Source organism: Bombus flavifrons, chromosome 16 (genome assembly GCF_040668555.2).
Source record: "Bombus flavifrons isolate JBK064 chromosome 16, iyBomFlav1_principal, whole genome shotgun sequence".
Classification (NCBI taxonomy): Eukaryota; Metazoa; Arthropoda; class Insecta; order Hymenoptera; family Apidae; genus Bombus; species Bombus flavifrons.
The window spans coordinates 6,399,774-6,427,741 of NC_138457.1; the positions used below are offsets into that span (position 1 = coordinate 6,399,774).

The 27,968-nt window shown below is 36.9% G+C and overlaps 2 protein-coding genes and 1 long non-coding RNA gene across 14 annotated transcripts in view; 2 read left to right on the forward strand and 1 right to left on the reverse strand.

The window, feature by feature from the left end:
• alpha-Man-IIb (alpha-Mannosidase class II b) overlaps window positions 1-12,530 on the forward strand; it is a 166,866-nt gene extending 154,336 nt beyond the window's left edge. For all 3 annotated transcript variants that reach the window (XM_069129778.1, XM_069129780.1, XM_069129781.1), the window contains 2 exons: window positions 7,021-7,489; window positions 7,652-12,530. In XM_069129778.1, the coding sequence (XP_068985879.1) occupies window positions 7,021-7,489; window positions 7,652-9,794 (2,612 nt within the window). In that variant the 3' untranslated portion in view covers window positions 9,795-12,530. The remainder of the gene's footprint in view (window positions 1-7,020; window positions 7,490-7,651) is intronic.
• LOC138188208 (uncharacterized) lies at window positions 563-17,452 on the reverse strand. Of its 10 annotated transcripts, XR_011175413.1 has the most exons (6): window positions 5,794-7,099; window positions 5,127-5,409; window positions 4,654-5,045; window positions 2,604-4,577; window positions 1,984-2,039; window positions 563-1,892 (listed from the first exon to the last, which is right to left on the reverse strand). It is a non-coding gene; the product is annotated as an uncharacterized LOC138188208 (long non-coding RNA). The 10 variants fall into 10 exon arrangements; XR_011175412.1 differs by having other exon boundaries at window positions 563-2,039; XR_011175408.1 differs by having other exon boundaries at window positions 1,984-4,577.
• Window positions 17,453-17,606: 154 nt separating this feature from the next.
• Window positions 17,607-27,968, forward strand: part of RhoGAP100F (Rho GTPase activating protein at 100F) — a 63,560-nt gene continuing 53,198 nt past the window's right edge. Inside the window, exon 1 of the mRNA XM_069129771.1 lies at window positions 17,607-18,550. The gene's annotated coding sequence lies outside the window, so the exon portion shown is untranslated. The remainder of the gene's footprint in view (window positions 18,551-27,968) is intronic.

The following is a 27,968-nucleotide window of genomic DNA, read 5'->3' on the forward strand; positions in this document are numbered from 1 at the left end:
GCGACGCCTCGCTACTAGACGAGTCTGTCAGTGATAGAGGTCGACGTTCTATCGAACGGTACAAGTAGTCGCGGAACGTGTCGCGTCAGACGGCTGCCAGTAACGTTGGACGTTTTAAGGTCAGCCAACCTAGGAGGTGAAGGCTGAATTATTAAAACAGCAATGGGCGATTCTCCATCGTGCAAAATATATTCAAATTGAAAAGAACATTAATCTTACGAATTGTACTCGGCTGAAAGGTTCACTGAAAAATGAAATATACCTAGATGGCCTGTCAGTAATATCGAATATACCATCTATAGATTTACCTCTGACTCATTTTACTTGAAATGACATTTATTTATATTTCATTGCCCTTTTCTATATCATAATATGTGTTTTATCACTTTTATGTATTTGGTTGGTTAAAAACATTGTTCGAAAAATTTTTAATGCGTTACTTATGCTTAAATTACAGCACAGATACTGCAACAAAAAAAAAAACGAGGAAATTCACAAATTTCAAACCAAAAGATATTGATATTGCTATACAACGATAACTAAATTTTATATATTATTTTGATCAATTCTTTTCTTATTGGAAATCTTCTCATCTTGAAATTTTTTTAAGAGAAATTAAATTCGATTGCAAAGTTTTTTATGGTAATTTCTTTCGAACGTGCGGATCGTTTCGAAGGAAATCAAGGCGTCGATTGGAAACCTAGAAGCAGCTTCGACGAGGAGCCTGCCCTTTAGCGATACTTGGCCTGGATGAACTTGGCAATTCCCTGGAATTAAAGCCGAAGCGTGCTCCAGAAACGTTCGAACGACGATTCGTTATCCCCGAAAGCGCACTCGGTTCATTCCCCTAACTTTTTCCAACTCGTTCGTCGGTCACTCGCCCTTCTCCTGTCCTTACTGAACTTCCGTGACGCTCAAACTTTTTCCTCGTATCATTCTCCCCTTCTAATCAAGCAGGCTAACCTAAAACTTGATTTAACAATTTTTTAATCCTCGTTTATTTTGACCAACCCAATATTTATATATGAAAATTAGTACATAAAAGTAATCAAGTTTATTAAGGGCAAAATATGAAATTATACCAATGAATATTAAATTTTACCAAAACTTGGCAAAAAAAAGGAAAATTGTCAAAAGATGTTACCAAAATTAATGCAAACATCGATGATTAGGATTGAACATTTGATCCTAAGGAATTGGCAAATTATAAATTTGAATACTCTGAAAAATATTTTCCGTAAACTTCTCTGTAAATTTATGTTTAACAATGATTCATACCTTAGGAACTAGAGGAATTAAGAGCTTCTCAGAAATCATTGCTCGTTGCTATTTAAACATCAATTTTGCAGCATCACAACGTTCTGATATGGCTGTAGCGGTTTACCTATGACATAGCTGTAACAATCGTAGAAAATAAAAACTCGTCGTAGATCCATTGATGATCGAATTACGTGCTCAAACATCCTCAAACATCCTCAAACATCGTGAAAAAAGGGCAGAGATTTATTATTCCATGATAGTATAGTCTGTTCCAATTTAAATCACTGAATAGAACGTCTCTCCCATTGGAATTGTTAGGTTCATCCATGTCAGCCAACAGGATGGTTCCGATCGTGTAGCAGGGAACAGTCTACGCGCGCGATAACTCGTTTAATGCACACATGTCATGTCTAATGGGTTATAATCAGTGGAGTACCGGCTGAGTGTAGTTTAATGGTTTGTTCGCTCGCATTAGGCCACGGCACACCCTTTCATCCGAGTTCTCCTGCGTTCCCCTGCTCTTCAAACCTCCTTGTACACACTTTCCCTTCCAATGGCTCCTCGGCAAGTCTGCCAGGGTCTCAGTTTTTGCCTCGCTTCCTCGATACTTATTGTACTAAATAGCTTCGCTTCTGCATATGAAATTTCATTTAAGATGATTTAACATGAATATAAATTTATATTAGTCTACATAAATATTAGATTACAATTGAATTACTATACCCAACTATGAAGTTAAGTAAGTGGTCGTAGCGGGACAGTTCATAAAATTGCAGTTCCTATAATAGCAGCTCATCAATTTTCTTCGCTATCTAATAATATTGTTTTCGCATAATAGAAACTCACGTTCAATGAATTCTACTGAGATATGTATAATTTTATGTGCTAGACTGGGTCAGATGCGTAGTAGTAATACTTGTATGTAAATATCAGTGTGCGGAAGTATGTGTGTGCGCGGCGTCTCCAAGACAAATGAAGGTAAACTGTTCAGTCGGTTAACAGCCCGGTATGGAAGAAAGAGCTGAGACGCGTGCAAATTTGTATCGACGAATATCTTTGAAATCGCTTATCAAATAAATATATAATTATCGTAATATAAATTCTAAGCGTAGATTCAGTGTTCCTGTACCATTATTTCGGCTATTAAGATCCAAAAGAAATTCAATCGGCAGGGGCTCGGTTAATCAGGCGTGAACTAAATTTTCGTTCCAATAAACGCGGTTGAGATAGACGCAGCTCTACCACAGTGGTGTGGATATTACATTTGGTCTGAGATATCACGTCCAATGGCGAAGTTAAACGTAAGCAAATTAACATATAACAAATTCCAACGAGATACATACCATCCACAGGTAAAACGAATTTCTTGAAGAAACGCGTTAATTAATTTCATCAATCTTCTGACTCCTCTTATTTGCATGCTTTAATGGCTGAATGGGAAACTCGTCGTTCTTCGAATCCTGTTACGATCTCCGTGGATTTGTGGTCGGGGACGTTCCTTCGAAACGTCTGCAATAAACTGAAAACTCTGTGGAAGCAGCGAGGAACGCGCAATTTGCGGGCCAAGCCGGCTTCCTCGAATAATTGACGCAATTTCGACGCTACGACCGGCGGCCACCGATGACTCTGTGAATGCGGATCGTACGGACTAACGGACCGGTAACAATCCGCCAGTGGACGTTAATGTTTAAGCACGCTCAAACGATTTCGAGTAGCGCGCGTCTGAATCGAAAATACCGGCCCTAGCCCCAGGAATTGCTGGCGTCCTCGCGACATCGGGCATTAGGAAACTCGAATTAGTTTCGAGCCAGGAACGCTTAACCACTGCCACGATTATTCATTTAGCTCGTCTGCCCACCCCCTACGAAACCGGCTACGACTCCGTCGAATTTATTTGCCTTTCTCGTTTTATTTTATTTCACTTATTTAATTGAGAAATTGTTAGAATGCTTGCACCGAACAATTGGTAATTTCTCATTGAAATTTTAATACATTCACAACGACGTATTTTTGTATTGAATAATAAACAATCGACGACAAGAAATATAAAATAGAATACTAGACTTTCGAGTACAGTAGAACGTAAACGAAAAACGTTGGTTATAAATCTTGTTAATTTATCGAAAATTCGACTGTATTTTATGCTTCTGGTGAAAATATTTCGGTGGAAAATGGTTGAAATTCTTCTCAACATAAATTCGCTTCTAGTGGCGTATCAAGTTCCTTCATCAAAGTAGAGAAAACCACGAGCAAGATGAAATATAAACACTAACTGCTTCTCTTCGCAGTATTAATGTTTATGAAAGCTGTTGGAATGTCGTTCGTTCATAAAATATAAAACACAGTGCTAGAATTGCGACCTGTGTTTTTTTATCATTTTTCTTCTTTTTTTATATATCTTGTTTTCAATCCATAGCTTCCAATAATTGAAACAAACAAGCTGTGTTATCTGATGAGAGCGGGGGATTCGTTCAATCTGTTACGGTTAACGAATAACCACGAACGAAAACTTTTACTAATTTTACATAACGTTGCTCGTCTTCTGTCGCAAAATCTCGAAAATGTCGATTTTCACGAGTATAAATGCCGTGGAATTTATCTGCACAGGTTAGCAGAACTAAATCTATGGACTAAAATATCGCGGATTCGAATAAAAAATTATGTCCAAGTGGTTAGAAACGCTAGTTGCTCCAGTTAACTGGTGTTCCCTGGTTAATAAGTTAAATTTGCCCAATTCGCATTTTCGTGGAATGTTCGCCGTTCCAACGATAAAACTGAAACGGCGAAACGGAAGGTTGCCTTCCGTGCAGATAAACGAGACAGATACCTCGAGGACGTTCGGAGGAGAAACTGGGTCAATCCGGATGGAACATTTGGGTCAGCCAGTCGGAAGTCCCTAAGGGGTACACGATAAGGCATGCCTCAACGAATTTATGTGCCGTAAATCGAACGCGTAAGATCACTCCAAGAATCGTAGCTCTTCGTTCATTGGTAGCTTAACCCTGGTAGATGCTATTGGTTATTAATAAAATTAAATCTGATCCGGTCGGCGGTCGTTTTCATTAGCGGTCTTCCAATTGTTCCACGCCCAACGAAATGCACTTGGATTTGAACGCGTGACGCTCGTGGGTTACCTATTGTTTCCGGGGGAATAGCGCGGAGCGAGCCCCGCGGCCACCATTTTCGATTACCATTTCTCTCTATTCCTGTTAATCCGGTGTTTCAATCTTTTTCTTTGCTAAAACGCCAGGAAGTATTGTTTCCACGTTTTTACGAGAAATCCAAGTTACGTGGTCGTCGTATGGTTGGTGAAATTCCTGCAATGTATGTCTCTTATTAGAAAATTAGTACGCGTGCGTGCGATGGTGCTAATTTTGTTTATGATCTTTCTACCTTTGTGCAAATTAATGGCCAGGCATATCATCTTTCTACGTGGCTATTAAAAAGAAGCATTCCAACAGCCATTATAACGTAAAAGAATCAGAATTAACACTTCGCACAAAATTGTTTTAATTCATTTTGTCATCCGGGTCTACGTGGCTATTGTTATCTTAGTGGCTGATCTTTGAAACATTTAACAAATTACTCCACGATGTTGCTATTTCCATGTCTGATATTTCTATCTCCTCGTAAGATCCGTGTAACCTCTTTGAGTTTCGTACAATTGGTAGAATCAGCGTGGGAAAAATATTGAGCGAATGGTTGGAGAATTTCAACTGAACGAGCCCCTTTGTTTTCCAATCCATTTTCAAGTCGTTTCGCAATCGCGGTGTCAAAAAGCAGAACTGGAAAATGTAAATTGACTGAAAAGGAAGATCGCAGATGAGATATTGCTGGAGCGCAATGTTGGTCGTTAATGAGCTAACCTAAATCCGCAAGAGCGTTGTACTTAGGCCAGGAAGAGCCCATAGAGAACAGGCTGCATCCACACGACAGCGTGCGTTAACACGCACGCTTAGCTGCACATCGTTGCATGCACAGCAAGTGCATCTGTTGGCTGTTGTTGTTGTTGTTGCTGGGCTGTTCTGATGCTCGTCCATGCGCATAGGAGAATCCTGAATACGAATTCGGTTTCGCAGGAATTTCGGGGACGCTTCAGACGATTGCATTAGCCTGATAATTGGACCTGTCTCCGTTTGCCTCTTTCTCCTAAAACCGTATTAACTCAATTACGTACTGTTCTTGGAACGGTATTTCCAATTTAATTTATTAAACTTCGCATTTCTGGTTTCTTTTTATGTGAAACGAATTCTTTAATTTTCATGCATAAACTGGAAAAAGTCAAAGAATCGTTTCATGATAAAAAAAAAAAAGAAAAGAACAGTTTATCACGACAGTCCAAAAGCTCGGCTCTGCCCAGTAGTTCATTTTCCACGTCAGAAGTCGCGCAGATCGCAGAGAATTCTGTTCCATTGTACGCGAGCATTTCATTGGATTCGATCAACGATCGTTTATCGAGGGAAACTAGGAGCCCGTGTGAATTCGTTTTCCCTTCGAAAATACAAAGACCAAAGGAATAAAATAAAGAAATACCTTGCTACGATTGCACATCGAATACTGTACCGTGTTCCTTCTCTCCACCTTCAATGTATACATTTTTCTAAATCGTCTCTTGCCTCGATCAACTCGCGTTTCTCCATGAAATATAATACAATTTCTGGCCTATAAAATTAATCACGAAACTTTACTCCGTTCATAAAACAATTTCTAATTAATTTTTATCAGGCGATCAGCGAGAATGAGGCTCGGCCATAAACGCAGTTTATGGAGTTAATAAACGTAGATAAGCAGTCGTAGACCTAAGGATAGTTACTGTAATCGACGCTAGAGGCGCTGCGAACCATATGACACCATAAATTGTCTATCGAGAAACCGAAACGCAGTCTCTATCCTGTGGCAACGGATGTGGATTAACTCCCCCCTGTTGCACAGGGTCAAAAGGGGTTGTTTGGCCGGCGAGGAATGTTAGGAGGGTGAGAACTGATAAATAGGCTGCGATTACACCGTCCACTACGACCACGTATCGAAACGGGTCTCCGCCGTGAGAAATCGAGTCTAAATTATTGAATACCTCTGGTACAATGGCCAACCAAACCTGTTACCATCTTTTCCTATTTCGTTCTTCTTTTTCCCAAATAGTCACACTGTTTCCTAAATCGACCATCCTTCTGATGGATGATTTATTTGATCGACTGGGAAATCCTGGAAATGCGTTAGTGGATAGGATACAGATTAATTTCTGGACCCAACCGTTTCGAGAATATTCGATAAACACACACACACACAGATATATCTTAGATTTCCACTTTATAAGGAACTTGCATCGAATTATACCGCGCGGATTCTACTTGTTTCGCCTGAAAGCGCTCAAGAAGAAGCTCCTGTTCTCCCGTGGAGCATAAGCTTTTAAACGAGCCCCAGAGATATTTACACGGCGATAAGTGTCTCGTGATCGGCGGTACGAACGAACGGCACTCAAAAGACGTTCTTCGAATTTAACGACGCTGTTCGCATCGATCCTTTTGATTTGTACAAGACCTGTGTCTGTCTTAATGAGACCTGCAGAAGCCTCAAAAGATTCACCTAACCGTTCCCAGGACATTAAACGGCCGGATGGCTTGCCAGTACTCGGCATACCAGAAAAGCCGATTATTCCGCGGCGTTGCTAACTATTGTGCAAACTGAAGCTCTTCATTCCCTATTCACAGCCTGCAGACTGGTGTTTTTTAATTGACCCGATTCGTGTCTTTTTAATTCCAGGTCACCAGTGGCTGAAGACGAACCTGGACGTGATCCCAGAGTCTGGTTGGTCCGTGGACCCTTTTGGTCATGGTGGTACTATACCATACTTCCTGAAAGCCTCTGGAGCTTCTGGTACAGTCATCCAGAGAATACACTATGCGTGGAAGCAGTGGTTCGCCAAGGAACAGTACGGTGACTTCATCTGGATACAGCCCTGGGATCAAACCGGCAAGGCTGATATGTTGACTCATAATCAACCGTTCGATATCTACAACATCAAGCATTCCTGTGGTCCACATCCTCATGTGTGTCTGAACTTCGACTTTAGGAAAATTCGTGGAGAGTATACTGAGTATTCGGTCAGGGCGGTGGAGATTACGCCCAACAATGTGAAACAGATGGCTGAGCTACTTCTGGAACAGTATTCTAGGACCGGGTCACTGTTTACGCATAACGTGGTGCTGATGCCGCTTGGGGATGATTTTAGGTGAGGGTTAATTCGAATTTTGTGATAGAAATAATTAGAGAATTAAATAGATAATTATCACTTTTGAAGCTGTTTACTCGTATTACAATTCGATTTTCTTGAAAATGTGAAACACTATACTGCACAAAGTATTTACTAGCTCCATATTCTACTCTATTTCAGATACGACCATGCTATCGAGTGGGACCAACAGTACACCAACTATAAAATCCTAATGGACTATATTAACAGTAGAAAAGAAGAGTACAATGCAGAAATAGTGTTCGGTACACCTAAAGACTACTTCCGTGAAATCAGAAAACGAATCGAGGAGTTCCCAACATTGAAAGGCGACTTCTTCGTATATTCCGACATCTTCAGCGAGGGCAGACCAGCCTATTGGAGCGGCTACTTCACTACGAGGCCGTATATGAAAATTTTGGACCGTGAGTTAGAAGCTAATCTCCGATCAGCTGAGATCCTCTACACCATAGCTCTAAACGTGGCCAAACAATCTGGCAAAGACTTCATGTTGTATGAGACTTACTTCGAGAAACTGGTGAAGGCCAGGCGAAATTTAGGTCTCTTCCAACATCACGATGCCATCACTGGCACCTCCAAGTCTTTCGTCATGAAGGACTATGCTCTGAAACTGTTCGAATCTATTTCAGACACGACCAGTCTCCAGAGTTTCGCCATTCAGTCTCTGGCTGGGAGCGCCAGCAAGCCTAATTCTGTGTATGTTCTGGCTGAGTCGGATAGAGACAGCTACGAAAAGCTACCAAAAAAGATACCCATTGGTATCAATGGTCAGGAAACTAAGAAGATAGTTCTATTCAACCCTCTGGCTCAGCCCAGGCAGGAGGTGATCAGTCTCAAAGTCACTTCCTACAAAATTAGGGTTCTGGATACACAGAAGAACCCTATTCCGTATCAGATAGCTCCTGTGATGAACGCCACGAGCATTACTCACGATGTTTATGTTTTGTTATTTGTGGTTGAACTGAAACCTTTGTCCATAGCCACGTATCATCTTCAGCAAGTAGATAAGGTACCCATGGAGGCCATTTCCACGGTGTATTGCAGCAGATGTGGCAAGGACAACGTATTTCCTATCAAACCCATGCAAGTAGGCGACGTTCAGTTGGAAAACCAAAGGATGAAACTGCTGTTCGATGGTCAGACCGGGTTCCTGAAGAGGGTGACCAAAAAGGCGACTGGTAAGATCATGCAATGCGCCATTCAGTTCGCTGCCTATCCGTCTGCACAGTTCCACAGTGGGGCCTATTTGTTCATGCCTGATCCTAATCTTCGAGACATCGATAAGGATGTTCTTGAAGCGTACACCCCTCATCAAAAGATCTACATCGTTAGTGGAAGCCTGAGTTCGAGGCTGACAGTCGAGTATGGAAAGTTGTTGAGCCACCACGTGGCCATTTATCACAGAGACGACGGACTAGGCGAGGCTATCTATCTGAGAAATATTGTGGACTTCGAAACTCCGCCAAAGAACCGTGAAACAGAAATGTTCATGCGTCTACAAACTGATATCCTGAATGGTGACCCTCCAGAGTTTTATACAGACCTAAACGGTCACCAGATGATCAAAAGGACGAAGATAGAGAGAATTGGCATCGAAGGTAACTACTTTCCCATCACCACTATGGCCTACATAGAAGACACCAATCACAGACTTACTCTGTTGGTGAATCACTGCCAAGGAGCAGCCAGTTATCAGCCAGGCTGGCTAGAAGTGATGTTAGACAGGAGAACGCTATACGATGACTCCAGAGGAATGGGTGAAGGTCTTCTGGACAATCGTAGAACTGTCATCAAGCACTGGCTACTGCTAGAGGACATAACCGGGGAAAAGGACAAGTACTCCAAGCCTTCCCTCTTTGCCAATCATCTAAGCAATGCTCTCAACTATCCTGTAAACATTTTCGTAGTAGATGGTACAGAAGGTGACATAGCAATGGCACCAGAGGTTAGGCTACTAAGTCAAAGTTTCCCCTGTGATTTGCATCTGTTAAATTTGAGGACCAATCACGATCAAAAGCTGCCACACTTCCCTGTGAATAGTGCCCTGATGGTGCTCCATAGACAAGGTTACAGTTGCTCTGTGGGAGTGGACGTGGCCATGAAACACTGTCCACTGACTGAGAAAATTGGTCAAGGGACTTCGTTCTTCAAACTAGCGAATCTTAATGTAACCAAGACTTCGCTAACCGGCACCAAGACGAAGCAGAGGCTAAAGGACGGCCTCCAGGGGGTGACCCTACAGCCCATGGAGGTGGAAACATTCAACGTAAATTTCGTCCAATGATCGTAAGCCCAGCAGAAGCGTTTGCCTGCCTTCTCAACAGGACACTGCCCTGGCAGATGCTACCTCTTCGGGTCTTCGTGCAATCCACTGGAATCAGAGAGGGGAATTGCCCTACAGATGGCGCTGGGACCGTGTTCTTCTTGCCCCATTTGTTACCTTGTATTCCATGGTCAATTCAGTGTACATACTTAGACGCCACGGTGATGTTGACTGTGTCAGCATCAGTGTACATACACACACCAGGCCATCACACTGTGCTCCATTCTCTACCTTTTAGTTGAGTTTCTAATTAGGCAGGCAGGGACAGGAAGAGAGAGTCCTCATAAAAAGAGAAATTATACATGCTCGCTGTGTCCTCTGACTTCACGTTAGATTCACAAGGTTTCCTATGCTCCTCAAATCATCTTACACGACTGTAGGAACATGTAGGAGTCAGAAATCATTTCTGAAGCCCGGTCTCCGTCGCTAAAACCATTCAAATGTTTCTACACCAGTCAATTTTTACTCCCAGATACTTTAAAGGGACTACCGGGCGAGGCCTGGCTTCAGAAGCATGCCAAAACAAACTGACGACACAATCAAACGATCAAAGTGCATTACAGACTAGTAATCTGTACAAAGGTAGAGATTCAGCTCGCGCGAGGCGCATGGGAATAGTGTGGATTATGGTGAACAGGGTGCTCCACTTAGCTTATGCGTTTGAATGACTTTATGATTGAGATTATTCTTGAGAATAGATAATTTGTTGATGGAAATTAATCAAAAAAGATTCTTGTACCTTCAATTTCATAATTGATCAAATTTCATAATTGACTAAAAAGACCCAGATAACAAAATGGTGAATTAAGACAATTTTGTGGAAAGTGTTAATTCTGATTCTTTAACAATATAATGGTTGTTGGAAAGCTTCTTTTTAAATTTTTTTAAATATAGAAAGTAAGGAAAAGTTTACAAATAAACTAATATAAATTCTCATAAATCTTCTAAATATTCTAAGTTCTTCTAAGAACTAGTAAGTTACTTCGCTTAGGACAATAAAGTTTGCCCCATAAAAACAGATGATTTATAGAATACACGTCAAATGTTTTAGCTAAATGGACTCACCGTGTGAAATACTATAAATAATATATTATATTGTACATATCAAAACTGGACTTAACCTTAGACCGTATATTGTGATAGCGTGAGATATATAATGTAAATGGTATACACCTATTTTCATATGCAAAACGTTAAACGATAAGACTCTCTCTTCCTTCTCCAGACAGAGTGATGAAAGAAAATGAAATCAATCGCCAGAGACCACTGGTGACTTCCAACGCTCTTCCAATTCTAGCGGGGACACGATTTAGTTGAGCCTGAAGGCTGGAAAGTACCTATTTTTTACTTTTGCTAAGCGAATCCGGCTGGAGAAACGAAAAGGTTCGATCAGGCGTCCGCTGTACGACAGACTCGTGTAAATATTAGACTAATTAGCAAGAGAGGAAGCGTCGTACGGGTTCCACGCGAATTTTTACAACCAAACCGTTCATTGAAGTACGCTTCTTGGTCAGAGAAGAGGTTAGGTTTCAATTTCTCGTGACCAGCTTATTTCAACAACTCATCGAGCCTAGAGTGGCTTATATAAACATTTGTTATACGATTGTTAGGGTGTTTTTAATTTTATCTGTTGAATATTTGTCATTTTTACAAATTTTATCAATGACTCTTTCTTGAAATTAGGGGTATCTAAATAAAGTATCAGGAAAAAATATTCAAAATAAATTTTTCAATTTATATGTATTACATTGTTTAATTAGTTATTATTTTATTCTTAAGTTTTGGAGAAGATGTATGCTAGGGGAAATTTCACTGACGATTCTGCTGCTGGAAATTTTATTCCACTACTAGGAATATTTTGCAAGGGGACTCCAACGCAATGTATTTGTGTGCATCTGTAATTAAGCTCAGGTTGTTGACCTCCTAGTTTTCTAATTCAAGTACTTGGTGAATTTTATGATATAAACAAGTAAATCGTTGGTGATGTGATTAATAGCATGTCCTGGTAATGGAGAAACTATAGGGACAGAGATACAAAAAATACGCTCTAGTTCCTTTTAATTTTAATTCTATTCGTTATTTTTATTGATTTAACTATGCTTTACACTAAGAAAATATAAATTAGTGTATTTTGTAACCAGAAAAATTGAAGTACAATTATTTTTAAGATTTTTGAAGTACAAGTAGTAGAAAATCCTATAATCTGAAAAGTCTCGTATGTGAAGACACTAGTATCAATCTTCGAAGAAGAAAACACTAGTTACTGGCAAGGGGACAACCTGTCTCCAAGTGGGCCAACTGAAGAAAGTAAAATATCAAGATGGTTGTTGAACACGTCACCACCAAGAGATTCGCGTTGGAACACCGGAGAATTAGATTTAAAAAAAAAACGATCGCCGGAGATCCGTGACTGTCCTTGTAACGATATTGTAACATACTACGTGTTTGTGCTGTCTCTAGAGAAGAAAGATCTATATTAAAGATGGTATATGTATACATACGTGTACGTGTGCACACGGCATGCACGTGTGTAGTACACGTATATAGAGATATATTTGCAAATCGCTGGGACCACTCGCAAGAATAGCTACTTGCGAGCTGTCCAGCTGAATGAGGACAATTACACACCACGATATTCCTTATGTTATGATGTAATATTATATTTATTGAATAAAGATAGTAACTGACGTATTTTAATTAAGAGCGTCGAGATGGATTCTTCCTATCTTCTCCCACATCTATATTGTATTTGAAATATAATCTCTCATCACTTCATTTTATTCTATTCATTATATTACACTTTAATGACTCTATCGTTGCTACGGCTTATCGTTTGCTTCTATGTACTGCCAGGTTTAACGCAGACTTCAACATTCTTTCAATATCAGGATACGTAATAATAAATAAGATTCTAAATTTAACTAGACACAAAACCAGAAGAATCTAAACGAAAGGATCATCATAGGATTATGTATCAAAGAAGTTCACGTCTAAAGATTTCATTTATGAAATACTGTGTTCAGATTTATTATACCAAGTAGTACTGATCTTTGACCATAAGCAATATTCCAAGTTGAACTAGACAAAAGGTTGAATCAAAATCGGGAGATTTTACTTACAAGATATTGCATCCCCACAAATGAAGCATAAATCTGTTATAGCAAGTAGATCTGATCCTTGGTAGTAAGACATTACATTTAAACTAGACAGAAGGTAGGCCCAGGAGGATCTAAGAACAATAAATCCGTACTAAGGAACCTCATATGTTAAGAGGATTTTATTTATGAAATATTATGTGCCCAGATGAAGCACAGACGTGTTATATCAATTTAACTTCTTGAACTATTTCAGTGGCGCTCATTCCCAGCGAGAAGACAAAGATGTGCTTTGAAGTAACATCATCTGAGTGGTAAATTTGTAGGCAACGCATGATAGTAAATCAATGAAGCGACGCCTCGTCGTCGAGTATCTAGGCTAAGCTTTAATCGATACGATTCCTTGACATAATTCTCATTAATGAGAGTACGAGATACCAGCTGATGCGCTGATAAACGCTACAATGCCAATTTCTTATCCGCCGTGATTCGTGAGACGCTGAGAACGCGGTTAAAGGGTCATCAGCATGAAATAGAATATTCATTTGCACTTCTCCTAAGAAGCTTAGAAGATCACCTTAATTCCAGGAACTTCAGAATGCTATTTAGAAGGCCTGAGCTTAGCCACAGGGACTCTCCCATTTAAGATAACATCTACAAACAAATTGGACAAAAATAATTATCTTCATATTTTATTTATACACTAGATAGGCTCACTGTTGTTATAAAGTCAATTGTAACAAAATCTCAAAGAATGATACTTACCTCCATGATAACAGTGATTTAATTTTCAAAAACTTCAAAATGTATTAATGTGTCCCATGTTTTGGTAACAAAGAAAGGCAACTTTGAAGTGAAGAGATTCTTCCTACACAGAAAGAGTAATAGCTTTCAGTTCCATGTTATTTACTCAACAAGTAAGTAGTAGTAGACAGTATCCTGACTATCTAAATCTGAGTTAGATGTAATGAATGAAGAAAAAATAGATAGCAAGAAACTAGGGTGGAAGAAATTATCTTCATCTCACTCCATTCAAATTCACTGAAGAAGAAATAAATAAATAGGAAGAAATTAGAGTGGAAGAAATTATCTTCTTTGTGCTGTTCTATTCAAATCCACATTTAGATGGCAGACTTGAAATGTAGAGAAGTTTACGGATATATTTAAACAGTGGCTGCAGATAGCTTAAACTTCATTTGAACGTGAGAATGGCTTGCAATGACTGAGATAAGTCTCGAAGGGAGGAGAAAACTAATACGTAAACGACAGTCGCGGAGCTCGACCACTCGAAGAACTAACAACGTATTTCCGTCATTAATTAAGGATGTCAGGGGGATATTCAGTACCGTGAAAAGGCCGCGGAGAGAAAAATAAGTGGACGTTACGAGTGTCAGCTCCACGGTTGTGTTTAACGAAGCTCCAGATGGAAACTCCAGTAAAAAGGAAATCGAACCGATTGTAATTAAAAGTTGTATAACGAGAAGGGTCGTCTCTTAGCTCTTCCCAGTCTCGAATTTTCTTCGTTGCCTGTTCAAGATACCTCTAAAACCCTTCGATAATTATATTTTTCATGCTAAATGTACAAGAAATATTTATATGTAAAATATTTTTTAAATAATTTTGTGAGTTTAATCAACAATTGGAATTTTTAGGATTTCGTACTGTTCCTCTAATATCTTTAAATTTAGATTTTTATGATAAATGGACTCAAAAGAAAAGGGCAAAATATGTTCGAAATATTTTAATTTTGTGCGTTTAAATAATTTTTGGTTATTTAGAATTTTCATATTTTTCCTTCAGTTTTGTAACATTGTAACAAATAAGATATGTACAAAAATATGTTTTAAATATTCTAACCTTGTTGATTTAACGAAAATTAAACATTTGTAATAAACTACTAGTGAAATAGATGGAGTAAATGTGGTCCATGAAGTGTTGTTCTTTGAGTGATTACTGTATGGGAAAAAACCTGTCTGAATGCAGGAATGCGCTTCATTTGAGCACATTTGCGTGGTTGGCCTAGTTCTCAGCTCTTTGTACCGATATTACATTCAAGTTTCACGAGCTACACGAAAATAAGTTGTTGTCTCGGTCACAAGCAGCATTGTTAAAGCCTAACCAACGATTCACTCGATGGTCTGGCCGTCATGAAATACACCATTTTCCTTCTTTCAGTCTGGATCAATGACGACATCGCTGAACTGTTATTTTAAACTGTTTCAAAGTACTTGCACACTCTATTAGAACTTCACACTTCAACATCAGTCCATCCTAATCTATTTCTCACTCGTAAACTTTGTACATACTAAATATAGCACGATTTCGTCATTTTATTTGAGCTCTGTTTGTCATAAAAACTTAAATTTGAGGATGTCAAAGGAAACGGTTAAACATTTCATCATCTAACTATTTTCACTCATAGAACAGTCACAAAGCGATACCACTATAATAATTATCCAGTAGCAAATAAAAATGTCCCTAGAAAATACTAGAAATTGTATGGCCAGATACAAAGTTGCGATAAAGCGTCCATCTTCTATCAAATTAAAGACACTGCGGGCTAAACTTATTTTCAGGAAGACAAGGCGTCTGAAATTCCCATTTCTGTTTTGGGGCTATCAAACTAGAGGCAAACTCCGGCACAAGCTTTTTCCCAAGCTCGACAATGGCCCAGTGAAATAAAGACACGAAGGGCTTTAATAACAGAGACCAGCCAGGGGAGGCAGACAAATAGCCGGCTTTTCCTTTGTGTCGTGAAAAAGGCGTCCAACCTCTCTCTCTCCCTCTCTGTTGGTGTCGAAAGATGCCAGAAATTTCGTGTCCAGACCCCGAAGTGCGTCGTTAATTTGTATGGAAATACAAGGTGGATTATAAACCACAGGCTGGCTTCCTTAGGATATCGTCTTGGGGCAAATTATTCTGCGGAGAGCCGGTGGATTATGACGAAAATCATTTTTTAAGGGTCGCTTCGGCGATATTGCCTCGCGTGAAATACAGGGTGTTCCAGTAACCATGGTACATTCGGTAAAGCAGCGGTTCTACGTGAGAAAACAAATTTAAAATGTAAAATAAAGTTTTCTCGTCCAAAGCCACATTTTCATTCACTTGAAAACTGAACGCCCTATGAATAACTTTTATTCTAACTTTTGGTTTATCTTTACACGTAGAACAAGCTCCTGTAAATTATTTAGCTTTCTCCAGTTCAGAATTGGCCAGATTTAAGTATATTTGACAAATTTTCAAATTTCATTTTCTTGGAAATAGAGCGTCCCATGAAAAAGTGTTATTCTACATTTTCGACTTATTTCCATACGTAAAATAACTTCTTGTCAATTATTTATTTTTATTCTATATTATCGACTTATTGTTTCACGCAAAATTTCCGCCTCAACGTTTGCGCCATGATTATGGAGCACCCTGTACAGGTGCACGCTGCTGGAACGTTCTTTAATGAAACGTAAAACCGAGGCTTTAAGGTAGACGTTCTTATTAGATAAGACACGATCCCTTAACCTTTAAGCGCTTAAATTTAAGGTTCTACGGCGTTGGATACTGTAAAATTCGCTTTCAACTAATTGCTGACCTACGTGCTCTGGGAAAAATTATTTCACAGTTTTTATCTCGGAATGATTTCTAAAGAGATTATAAATTTTTCTTGACCTGTTTACCAGAAGTTTGTTTGCTGTTCCTAGCCAAGGGCAAGCTTGGTCAGCGAAACGAGTTCGAAGGAACAGATAAACTCTGATCGAGTTGTATTCAAGAGCTGATTCGATAATTTGGAAAGCGAGGGATACAGAAGTGTTTTGTTGGGCATGAACTTGAAGTAGGACTCAAAATAAAATATACCTTCTATCTTTCAATATAAAGCTAAAAAATATATTACTTTGAAATGAAATGTGGTATTGCTTATCAAAAATGAAAGTAACTTTTATGAGCAAATATACATTTAGCAAACTGTCGGTAAGGAAAGACAGAAACTATTACCGATAATCGTCAAACGATAAAAATGCGTTAGAGGTATTGGTAAAGTAGGTTACTAAATCGATCGATATATGTATCAACCGAGATCATCATTGAGAAAATTTATAAAAGAAAACATACTATCACTGCCATCTCTTCATCTTTTATGGTACTTGACCGTAGAAGAATTTAGAATACAGTAAAACTATAACTTAAATAATCTTTATGATTATTTCTATTCAGCTTTATAATAAAACGAAAAAGTAATTTAAAAGATGTTCGTTGATTTATAAAAGACAATTAATATAACATTTTATTACAATAATAAAATTTAATTTAGATGTTGAATTAATCAATAATAAACAATAAGTGAAATGCTGTTTGATAATAATATAATTTCGAACTTTGTAAGAAAGATTAGAATTACTTAATATATTTGAAAATATAAAATTAGATACGCTCTAACTAATCACTCAACTAATACTTACCTTACGATTATATTCTTCCAAGTCTCTTTGTAAAAATTGCTGTATCACGTTATTAAAAATCTGAAACACATGTTATAACTACTAATTGATTCCTGACATTTGAATGCCTAACCCTAAATGTGTTAACACCTCACTGTGTTAAGTGGCGTTCTCTACCGGTCGATATTGTAAAATAAAGTTATATCATAAACGAGGCATATAATACACTTAGCACTCAATGTATCTTTCTGTCCATGCCATTTTGCGAGGGAAACGATACGCAAAAAGTGAAAGAAAAGTTATTCTATCGTGAATTGTGATGGACGTTTGAATTTTAATCTGGAAGTAATTACAAATCTTGTTAAATATATAGCTTAGTGATTAATTAATTAAGTATATAGATTAGCCTAGTTTTGTTAAGTATATAGCTTCTCCAATTTCGACTATTTAATTTCATTCTTTTAGTTAAAAGTTTTATTAAATCACTAATATAAAAAATCGATCAGCAAAAATTAAGAATATTTTACCATTTTATTGACAAAGGATCGAATTTTCATTTAATTTCATTTGATTCATTGAATGCTCAAAATTTACCAAAACAGATTCATTTAAGTTAAGTTCCAATAAATTTATTTAAACATGTTTGGATAAACGGAAGTAAAAGTGCTGAAAATGACCAAAATATAACTAATCTTTTTGGTAAATTTTGAACACTAAGTGGATTAAGCTGTAAAGATAGAATTTAGAAAATGTTTTATTATTTTTCCAAAAACGAAGTTACTAAATCATTTAAATAATTTTCAAAGTGATTCGGTACTTGAGAGCTCTTTCACGAATTGAAATAAATTCAGAATTCTCAATTTGATGCATCCACCTATATCTGAGGTGATTCAAATTTTTGCGCCATTGCAAACCAAACAATCCTCCAATCACTTCAAAGCATTTAACTGCTTTTAGTCGTTATACGACCGCGCACGCGAGAGTTTCGTGTTGAGTATGATAAAATTCGTGTGATTTTTCGTAAAAAGTTAAGAAATATGCGTGATTGAAAAGGATCGATTTCAAGAAAGTGTTGGCGATATGGAGAAGTCTTGGACTCTGAAGAAAGTAAAAGGGATAGCTTGGATGGAATTGCCGCCATGAAGAACATCATTGCGCAGTGTGAATACGTCAAGAATTACATGTGAATATGATGGTAAGTACCTTCTAATTTTCTTAATTATTTATAATTAAATGTTCGTGTTGATCATTTACGAATGTAACTCCGAATATAAAAGATTATTTAAATGCATACATATTATGGAAAATATTGAGGTAACATAAGTATACAATTTAAGGTTAGACAATTCGTATTGCATAGCGTTGTAAGGCGCGAAAATTTTATTTGAATTGAATGAATAAAACTATATGATTATTTGTGGATTATAATATAAATTGATAAACATATTCAGTGTAAATAAATTATTTAATTCTATAATTAGATTTAGATATACGTATAAGAAATTTATTGCGTCATTAAGTCATTTGAGTTATTAAGAGCCATTATCAAATGCTATCAAAGTAACAATGTTTGCAATTGTCAAATATGGATTTGAATTTTTTAACTTTTTATTCTTATATATTATGTAATACTGTACAAAAAAGGTTATGTAAAATTTTTAAATAAATATATATATTATTTAAAATTATTAAAGTAATAAGTAGGCATAGAAATAAGTCTCAGTTACTATTGAAATAGGAAACATATGTATTTATGTGACATTGTAATGAATACGATTTAAGATTTTTAAAGAAATTTTCTTGAATCTTTAATATAGTAATCAATACTTTGTTTTTTATAATTAATGTATGAAAACCATTTCATACAAATGTTCCAACATTTAATTGGATGTTCGTTATTATGAAAAATGAGAAAGAAAATGCAGTGAAAAAAGAAAATAAGGATATCTCAAACATTCTACATAAAAGAAAAGATTCATTAACCTAAGTAACTCTATTAGAATTCAAACTGTATTTCTCTCCAGTGCAAGCATCGCGCATCCTAATTATTCTTCATCATTTCATTCTACTCAAACCAGAAGCTCAAAGAACACAGAGCATTCTCAACAAAGATATCTGTTTAGTTTAGCAATTAAAATATATATAAGATTAGTATCTCAAGTCAATCCTGCATCCTCTGGCTACAGAAAGTATAAGCAGACCATCATATTTATAGCATCATATAGCATTTACAGTCTAATTAATTAAGTCTACGTGTATTAAATTACATGTTCTTTAGTAGTACTTTCATATGACTAATAAAATTTGATACTATGAAAATGAAATGTATAGAACCTGATAAAAGAAAACATTTCATTGGAACAATGCCTTTTGTAGGCACTGTATAATTTGTCTGTGGAATAATTCACAAAGATATTTAGATTTTTTCTTGTTCTCGTTAAAGTCCCATAGGAAATTTCCCAACATTGGGTACTCTGATTTATACAAAAACAATGTCTTACTTTCTATCAAATACTTTGCAATACTCTTAAGGAACTGGAAATCTTGATTCGTTAACTCATAGTCATAGAAAAATACAGAATGTTCCAGTAATCACAAGTAGACTGCTATTTACCAGCTGTTAAATAACTTTCAAGGAAACACTTTCTCCGATGAGATTGTAGACTTTAAATGATTGTAGATAAAAATCTAACGAACCAAAACTGAATTCTCTAAAGAATATTACTCAGGATTCGGAACAAAATAAAAATATATTCTCTTTTGTAGATTAAGATACATCTAATAGAGGATCTCCTGTAGAATTTCTAATAGAAGATTTCTAATGTAATTGGTCTAAGGAGTTTTATCAGACCTGTCTCAGTGAAGCTCAATGAAAGCAAATAGGAAGTTGAATACCAGAGCAACCTAAGACTCTGACCAGGCAGAATCAACGTGGTTACGTGGTTCGAACGGCGAGAGCCGGTTAAAGAAGTGTGTTCTGATGAATGAACGAATGGATAAATGTCAGAGCGCCGGTAGGGGCGGTAAAAGAAGAGACGGACTTGCGCCCCTGCAGGTCCGAAGTCTGTTGGAGGGGGCGAAGAGGACGTAGGATGTAGAAGGGTGAGGGGCCGTTGGGTTAATTGCACCGCATCACAGAACGTAGTATTTCGTAGTACGTGATGGTGGGGATGTAATGCGTCCTCGATCGTCCTCGTCCTCGTCGACGGCGTCGTCGTCGCCGTCGTTATTCGTATGTAAGCTGCACGCTCGCCTGGATCGACGTATGCGTATCAGGGCCGTATCCACACAGGTGTTCCGTTCGAAAAGGATTACTAAAGGAAATATTCAATTTTCTATTCAACTTCGGTGTAACCTCGTTACTTTAAGCCTCTACTAGTATAACGATTATAAAATTCATTTCAAAACAACTTTATTTCTTCTTTTTTGATATAAAAGAAAGTTACTTGAATCTTCTATTGATGCGTAGTGGCATAATAATTTGTATAAAAATTGTATTTCTACTTTCCAATTTTTATTTCTTAATGCGAATTGTAGAATGCAAATGAAAGTTAAGTCATCAAATGTAGAACAAATTATCGCAGTCATCCATGATGCAACAGTGTCAGTTGAGGGTTAATAACGTTATTACGCCAGAATTACCAGATCAAAATAATTTGAATTAGGTTTTTTATTTTTCCAATAGAACACTATAAGGGAGGAACATAAGTTACATTCTCTGTCTTTTACAGAGAAACAGTTTTAAGATTCAGCATATTGTTAATCAATCCCATATTATGAAAAATGTGTTTCTACTATAATTTTCAATTAGTAGAAATAGATAAATATTTCTGGTGTTATTAATATTTTAGTTTTATTCGGATAGAAACACTTATTTTGGATATATTACATTAATTCCAATTAATTATCTGGAACATACCAAAGAGCTTGTTAGTTTTAGCGTTGATAATAAAATTAATTCAAAGTAAATAAATAGGAAAGAATATATCTAATGGATAAAATAGACTAATTAGAGATGGCTTCATAATAATTGAAACTTGATGAAATTCTATTTATATATTAGAATTTATGTCTTTTCACTTTTCTTTAGATGACGATAATAAGGTGTTAATGGATTTGGAAGTTTTAGGATGTACCAAGGAGTGAGAATTTCTGAAAATATCGAAAGACTTAATCTGACGAATCCACGGGCAATTTAATCGCGTATAAAGTTTAAAATAACTTCTATACTTGAGTGTCTTGGAGATTTCTGAAGGAACCTGTAATCTTGATGAATTTAAGGAGCTGGCAATTTTCGCGAAGCTAATTCTGCTCTTGAGGGAAGCACAACTTTTGCTCCATTTCGTCAGTCTTAGACAAACACTTATAGAAATTGTTTTATTTCTTTCTTAGTTAATTTATATAGATTAATTTAAATAATTTGTTTTAGAACATTTGAAGATTACAAGGGAAAACACATGTCCTCATCGTATCATGGTAATGCTATAATTTCATTGATCTTGATGTTATTCAGTGATTAAAAAGATATACTTTGATATAACATAGTTAAAGATAGGAAAAACCCATTTAGTCTAAAGGTGTAACTGATTAAAAATACCAAGTTCATGAAGATTTATGAAAAAATTAACTTACCATAATACTTTTAAGAAATCGATGTATTTGATGATCTCACTCATAATCAATTTGAATAAAAAGACAAATTTCGTAATATTCGAGAATCGTTAACAAGATGTGAGATATTAAAATTGCTCTCATATGAAAAACAAAAAGTATGACTTATCACAGCTTTGCCCTGTAGTTTCCTTTTACTAGAGGTGTCGCATTTAGGAAATGAATTTAACAGTGCCATATCAAACATTGGCGGAGCCCCGAGTCGTCAAATGGACGATAATACGAACCAATCGGCAGGACGCACTTGATGAACGTAATAATCGATCGGTTGAGACGTTTGACACACTTTTCCAGCCAGACAACGATTAATTTTCGTCGATGCAAATCTGTACTAAGTGATGTGGCGAAGGCGTTTTCGTGGAAATGTCACAGGTGCATTGAAACTCTGTATTGTAATAAATAATCGATACCATTCATTGTCTCTGATGTAGCTGTGGTTCAGATTAGAGAAGTACCTTTTCAACATATTGGGATTCTAGGGGAAAATATCTTCTTCTTTGATATTTTCTACGGTACATTCAAGTGAGTCAGTTAATAAATTCCAAGCAAAAATTATTTCAAAGTATCAAGATACTCGGAGAGAAAAATTGGTTTCTAGAACACAATGAAAACAATTTCATTCTGAATACTAACAATTTCAAACCAAAAGCCATGCTAAAGCTCCAAAATACTTTAAATTTCAAAAGATCCGATATATTATATTATATATAAACAAATTGAAAATTTGAATAATTTTATGTACAATCAGGGCGAAGAGGAGAATTGATACGGTGTTGGTAGCTCGTGTGCGTGACGTGGAAAGCACACGCGAGCACACGCTCACGCTGCTCGCGTGTCAACTACCGTAACCCTCGAGTACATCGGGGGTTTCACGATGGACGGGGTCGCGGCTGAAAGGAAGGGGCTGAAAAAAGGTGTGAATGCCGGATGGCATTCATTCAAATGCCGTCCAATCACAGCATCGTACTCCAGGTCGAGTAGCAGGGCCGGCATGCATCGGGAATTATTAAGTCCTCGCGATTCCCTGTTGCGTTAACGAGCCAAATTAACTCAAAGCGAGAAGAAAAACCGTCTGCGGGATAAACTGGATAAATATTGTATTAATTATCGCTGCATTGCGTATGCTGTTAGCCACGCCGAAGTGGATGTTGTAAAAAGAAGTTTCATGCTTATAAAATAGAAATTGAAGACTATTTTAAAAATTGGTTTGGGAAAAGCATGAGCAAATGTGGAGTAAGGACTATTGTATTTGAGTGAGATTTCAACAAATCAAATGAAACAGAAACTGGAATGGAAAGTCGTGGCGTTAAATCAAGTAGATCTGCTGATTTCCTGTGGATCAATTTTGTATAGTTAATTGCATTGTAATTTTTGTTGAATAGTACAAATTGGTTTAGAAGTGTAAACAAAGCAATGAACAGTATGTCGAACGGTATTAGTTAGAATAAGGATATTTCTGATGAAATATAAACAAAAAGCAGAGCCAGAAATGTGTGGCTATATTTGAATAGCAAAATGTGTGTTGCATTGAAGAAGATAAAAATGAAAATTGAAGATAAGAATAAGGTACCATTTAACTTTCACTGAATCAATCTCTTTGAACTTTTACCAGTTTTACTTAAAATAACTCTTCTAAATGGAATAAAAACTTCTATGAATAAATAGAATAAAGATATAATCTTTCCTAGATTCTGCAGTTTCAGTTAGACACCGCTCTGAAATTTATGAATCAAATAGAGAGGATCCGGCTCGACTTGCCGAGGCAACGTCTTTCTGCCGAGTGTTTTTGACACGAGGCGGTCTCTCCAATCGATCCAGGCTAGAATAGCCGAACCGGAAGTGGGACGTTTAGGCTCGATGGGAATGACAACGAAGAGAGAGCGACTTAACTTTGGATCACGACAGGGCCCTCTCGCTGTGAATCACTCGAACGAATTTCCTCGATAAGATAGCTAGCTCTCCTCCCAGCCGCCTATTCTTCCATGCGAGAATTACTTTCGTTCAACGAAGGAGAGGCGATTCTTCTACTTAAGAATTAATTGAAAGGGAAACGAATCGTCGACGTTGATCGAACGGGGATCTAGAAGACATCAGCTTCTTCCATGAACCATCCTGTTTCATCTCTTTCATAAGTTATTAAATAGATAAAAAAGAAGAACGTCAAGAGAAATTGCTATTATAATTTTGGTAGATTAATTTACGGTTATGTGTATTTCATTTGTTAGAATACTAGTAGGATTGTTCATACTTAAGATGTGGCCAAAATATTGGGTTCATACGTACTCACGTAATTGTTTTCGTGGTATAAGTTCGAAAGAAGAATTTCTTCTTTTGAAGAGATGTAACGAATTCTGTGAGAAAAATTAAACGATACTTATACTTTTCTTAAATTTTGCGATACTGCAACTGCACAGAATTTTTTAAACGCTATCTTAAAGAACTGAATATTTAAATCATGAAAATAAGTAAAAATATAGAAATTTAATGGTTGAACTATTTAATTTTATTAATATCTTCAGATCTACTAAACGAAGATCGATTAGCCTTGATATTTCCAAAAGAACTGCTATAATCTGCAATATAATTCATTTCTATAAAGAAATTCTAATTTAATCTAACGATGAAGAAATGTTTCGTTTAATTTTAATTTAATAATTGAAAACTACTGTGAATTAATATTAAAAGAACAATAAGAGAAGATAAATTCTCTCTAGTAAGGAGAATCTTATTAATTCCACTTAATATTTCTAAATAGATTTCAAGTATCAATTTGGACAATAACTCACTAGGCCACAATTGGTGTGGTTATAGGCATCGGTGAAGCAGGATGAAGGTAGATCCCGTTTCACGTTCAGGTTTTCTGGTGTCTACGGTTGAAACTGATATACTCTGAGCTGAAAGACAAGTAACTTTCATCGATCTTGTTCGGTGATCCCGTCATCCCCCAGTGGCGAGGATCTCCCTCTCGTTTTTGCGTTTAATTGCTCGTCACGACGACGAGCGTCGAACCCGAATAAATTTGAAAGCTGTTCACGGGGAATTTTATTGAACGTCCGGCAGAAACTCTGCGACGATTCTCACCGTTATTAACGTATCCATTCTGGCCGCGTTTTACTCTCAAATTATAAGGAAATTAAACAGTTGTTTCACCGAAGTGGAAGAAAATATGTTGCAATCTGATAGAACAGTTTGCATCTCAACTAACATAACGTCAGAACAATTTTCATCCGAATCATTCTTACTGTTAAAAAAGTCAATTTTCTAGAAAGAAGATTGCGACGAAGTTCAACTAAGTGTTACATCTGTTGGAGGTCACATTTTAAGAGAAAAATTATTATTATTGAGATATATATCGTTAAAATTGAATATTAATTATAAATTATTATTATATGAATTATAGATAATTGTAGATCAAGAAGGGACTTGTGTAATACGATGAAAATTTTGTTTAAAACGTTGAGCTGTGCATCGAATAGAAATTAATATCTTCCGTTTAGAATAGAATAGAATATCTTCCGTTTTTGCAAAGAGGGAAAACGTAGACAAAGGTGATTTTCGTTATGAGCTGCTCAGTCGTCGTGGCTGGCACGAACCGCTAGATTCCTCTTCATGTTAAGGTTCTGTATATTTTCAGTGACTTCTGTCAGAGAGTAGTATGACAATTGGCAGCTGATTGCGATCTTGCACCCCTGTTGGGAGGGAGAGGAGAAAAAATTAGCGACGGAGGAGGCAATCAACGTGTCTGTGAAGTAGCGTGGCCCTAGGTTTTGCGGCTGTATCGACCTAATAGTCCGTAGTTCGCGGCAGCTCGTAAAATACGGCGATTACACGACGTGATTTCGAGGAAAACCATAATAGCCGACCCTGACCGTCGAGAAATCGTCCCATCGGAACGAACAGTTCAGTAGATCCACCCTTTGCAATTTATCGATGCTGCAATTCGGCTCTCCGACCTATCCAACCTTCAGAAACTGAAGAATTTTCTAAAAGGTCCATATAAAACGTGTCTTGCTTGTCGAAATAATCAATTCATAGAAACATTAATAATTTACATTTATGTAACATTTATTATGTGACATTATTATTATGTGACATTTTTGTAAAGTGCGTAGATGAAGAATGGGAAGCTTTTTGCATTCCACTGATTTCTAATTCTAGTAACCTTGACAGACGAATATGGTACTACAATTATAGTATGATTATTAATGATCATTTCCCATAAAAAATTAGAAGTGTATACTTTTGGAATATCAAAAAATGCAGGAAATGTTGTTCAAAGCTAGATAGATGATTATTTTCTGAATCGCTTATGCTAAATCTTTTGTTAGTTTTATTATACTGTGAAAAAATTGCAGATCTCCAGATGTCGATATTGGAAATAAAAGACAAATAGTAAACTTTTCGCACCAAAGAGCCACAGGTGCAACAGTATCTCACCAAAACTCATTATAGAAAAATATCGTATGCTTTAGAAACTGCGAGGAAGAAATTTAAGAGGCATTCCATCGATCGCAGCATCCTGGAGAGCCTGGAAATACCGAGTACATCCGTTGGTGATAGAAAGCAGCGGACTAGGGGTGGGCTCTGCTTATCCTGGAGCCTCGATAAGCATCGTTTCGTATGAGGGACTATTTACAGCGAGGCAAGAAATTTAATAAAACTCGGAGAAGTCGTGGAAAACCGATGTAGCACTATGCATATGCTTCTCTGTCACTGTCGCCGTTCCTGTGGCCGGAAGAGTAGGAGAGAAGAAGAATTTCAACGTCTGCGTGCGGAGGGTTCGACAGCCTGAGAACTAGCAGAAGAAGCCAGGACTCGTCGTACAGTGGCACAGAATCAATTTACCAGCCGAATCTATATTTCAGTTTTTACGGGGACTTACTGCGCCTTTGCTGTCTCCTGTCAACAAAATTTTCTCAATCGTTCCCGTTAAATTTCATGAATACTATATTGTATTTATCAAATGGTATTTGGGCGGGAAGTAAATATTTAATTATTTTGGGAAGCGGTAAATCAGTTATGTTAAAGAATGTAGATGTAAATAGTAGGATTGCGTAGTAAAATTATTTGATAAATTATTAGGATGATTTTCTAAGTGCAGTTTGAATGATATGTAGGTTCATTAAATTATTATTTACTCAAAATAATTATCAATAGACTGGGTATTTTTATGCATTTATGGGAAATTTAAAGCCATACAAATTTGTAAAATATTTAAAATAGGGTATTTGTTATGATATTTAATAAGTGAAACATAATTTATTCTATTATAAGTTATTCAAATACTTTTATGTGTCACTGTGCACAGACCCAGTAACTCAGCATATTCTGTTGAAATATTTCGATAGATTTCATTAAAATATACTATCGTTATTTGTATTATGAACACGACTCGTGGCTCTCACGTTTGAACCATAATTTGCGGCACAAGCCAACCTCGATGTAAGACAATGGCTTAAATGTGTTAGCCGAGGAGATCCAGTTAGATTAATTGATATTCGATACTAAATGCGTTTCCGTGCCACCCCATGAAATAATTCGAAGAATCGTTTAACATTGAGAACCTTAATTTCATATTTCCATTAATTACTAGAGAAAAAATCCGAAAATCGTATATCATATCCCAATGCAGAAAGAACCTGCGTATGCCTTTGTTTGAACAGACAGAACTGAATCGTTCGAAAAAAACAAAGAATCCGCAGAAAGCATTCAAATAACCTGTTGCATCGAGTGAGGCGAAAAAAAATCAAAAAGCCGCTCGGTCAACTGAGATCCAGAAGAATCAATAAACCTATTAAGTTCAACGAAATAACCATAGCCCATAGTCAAACGCGACTAATCTACGCTACGATATGTCTTCTTTTCTGTATCTGACCAAAACTTTGTTTTTCTGTGTCTTAAGTTCACCTTCGTTTCTTCCATCCTTCAAAGAAGGAAATTTC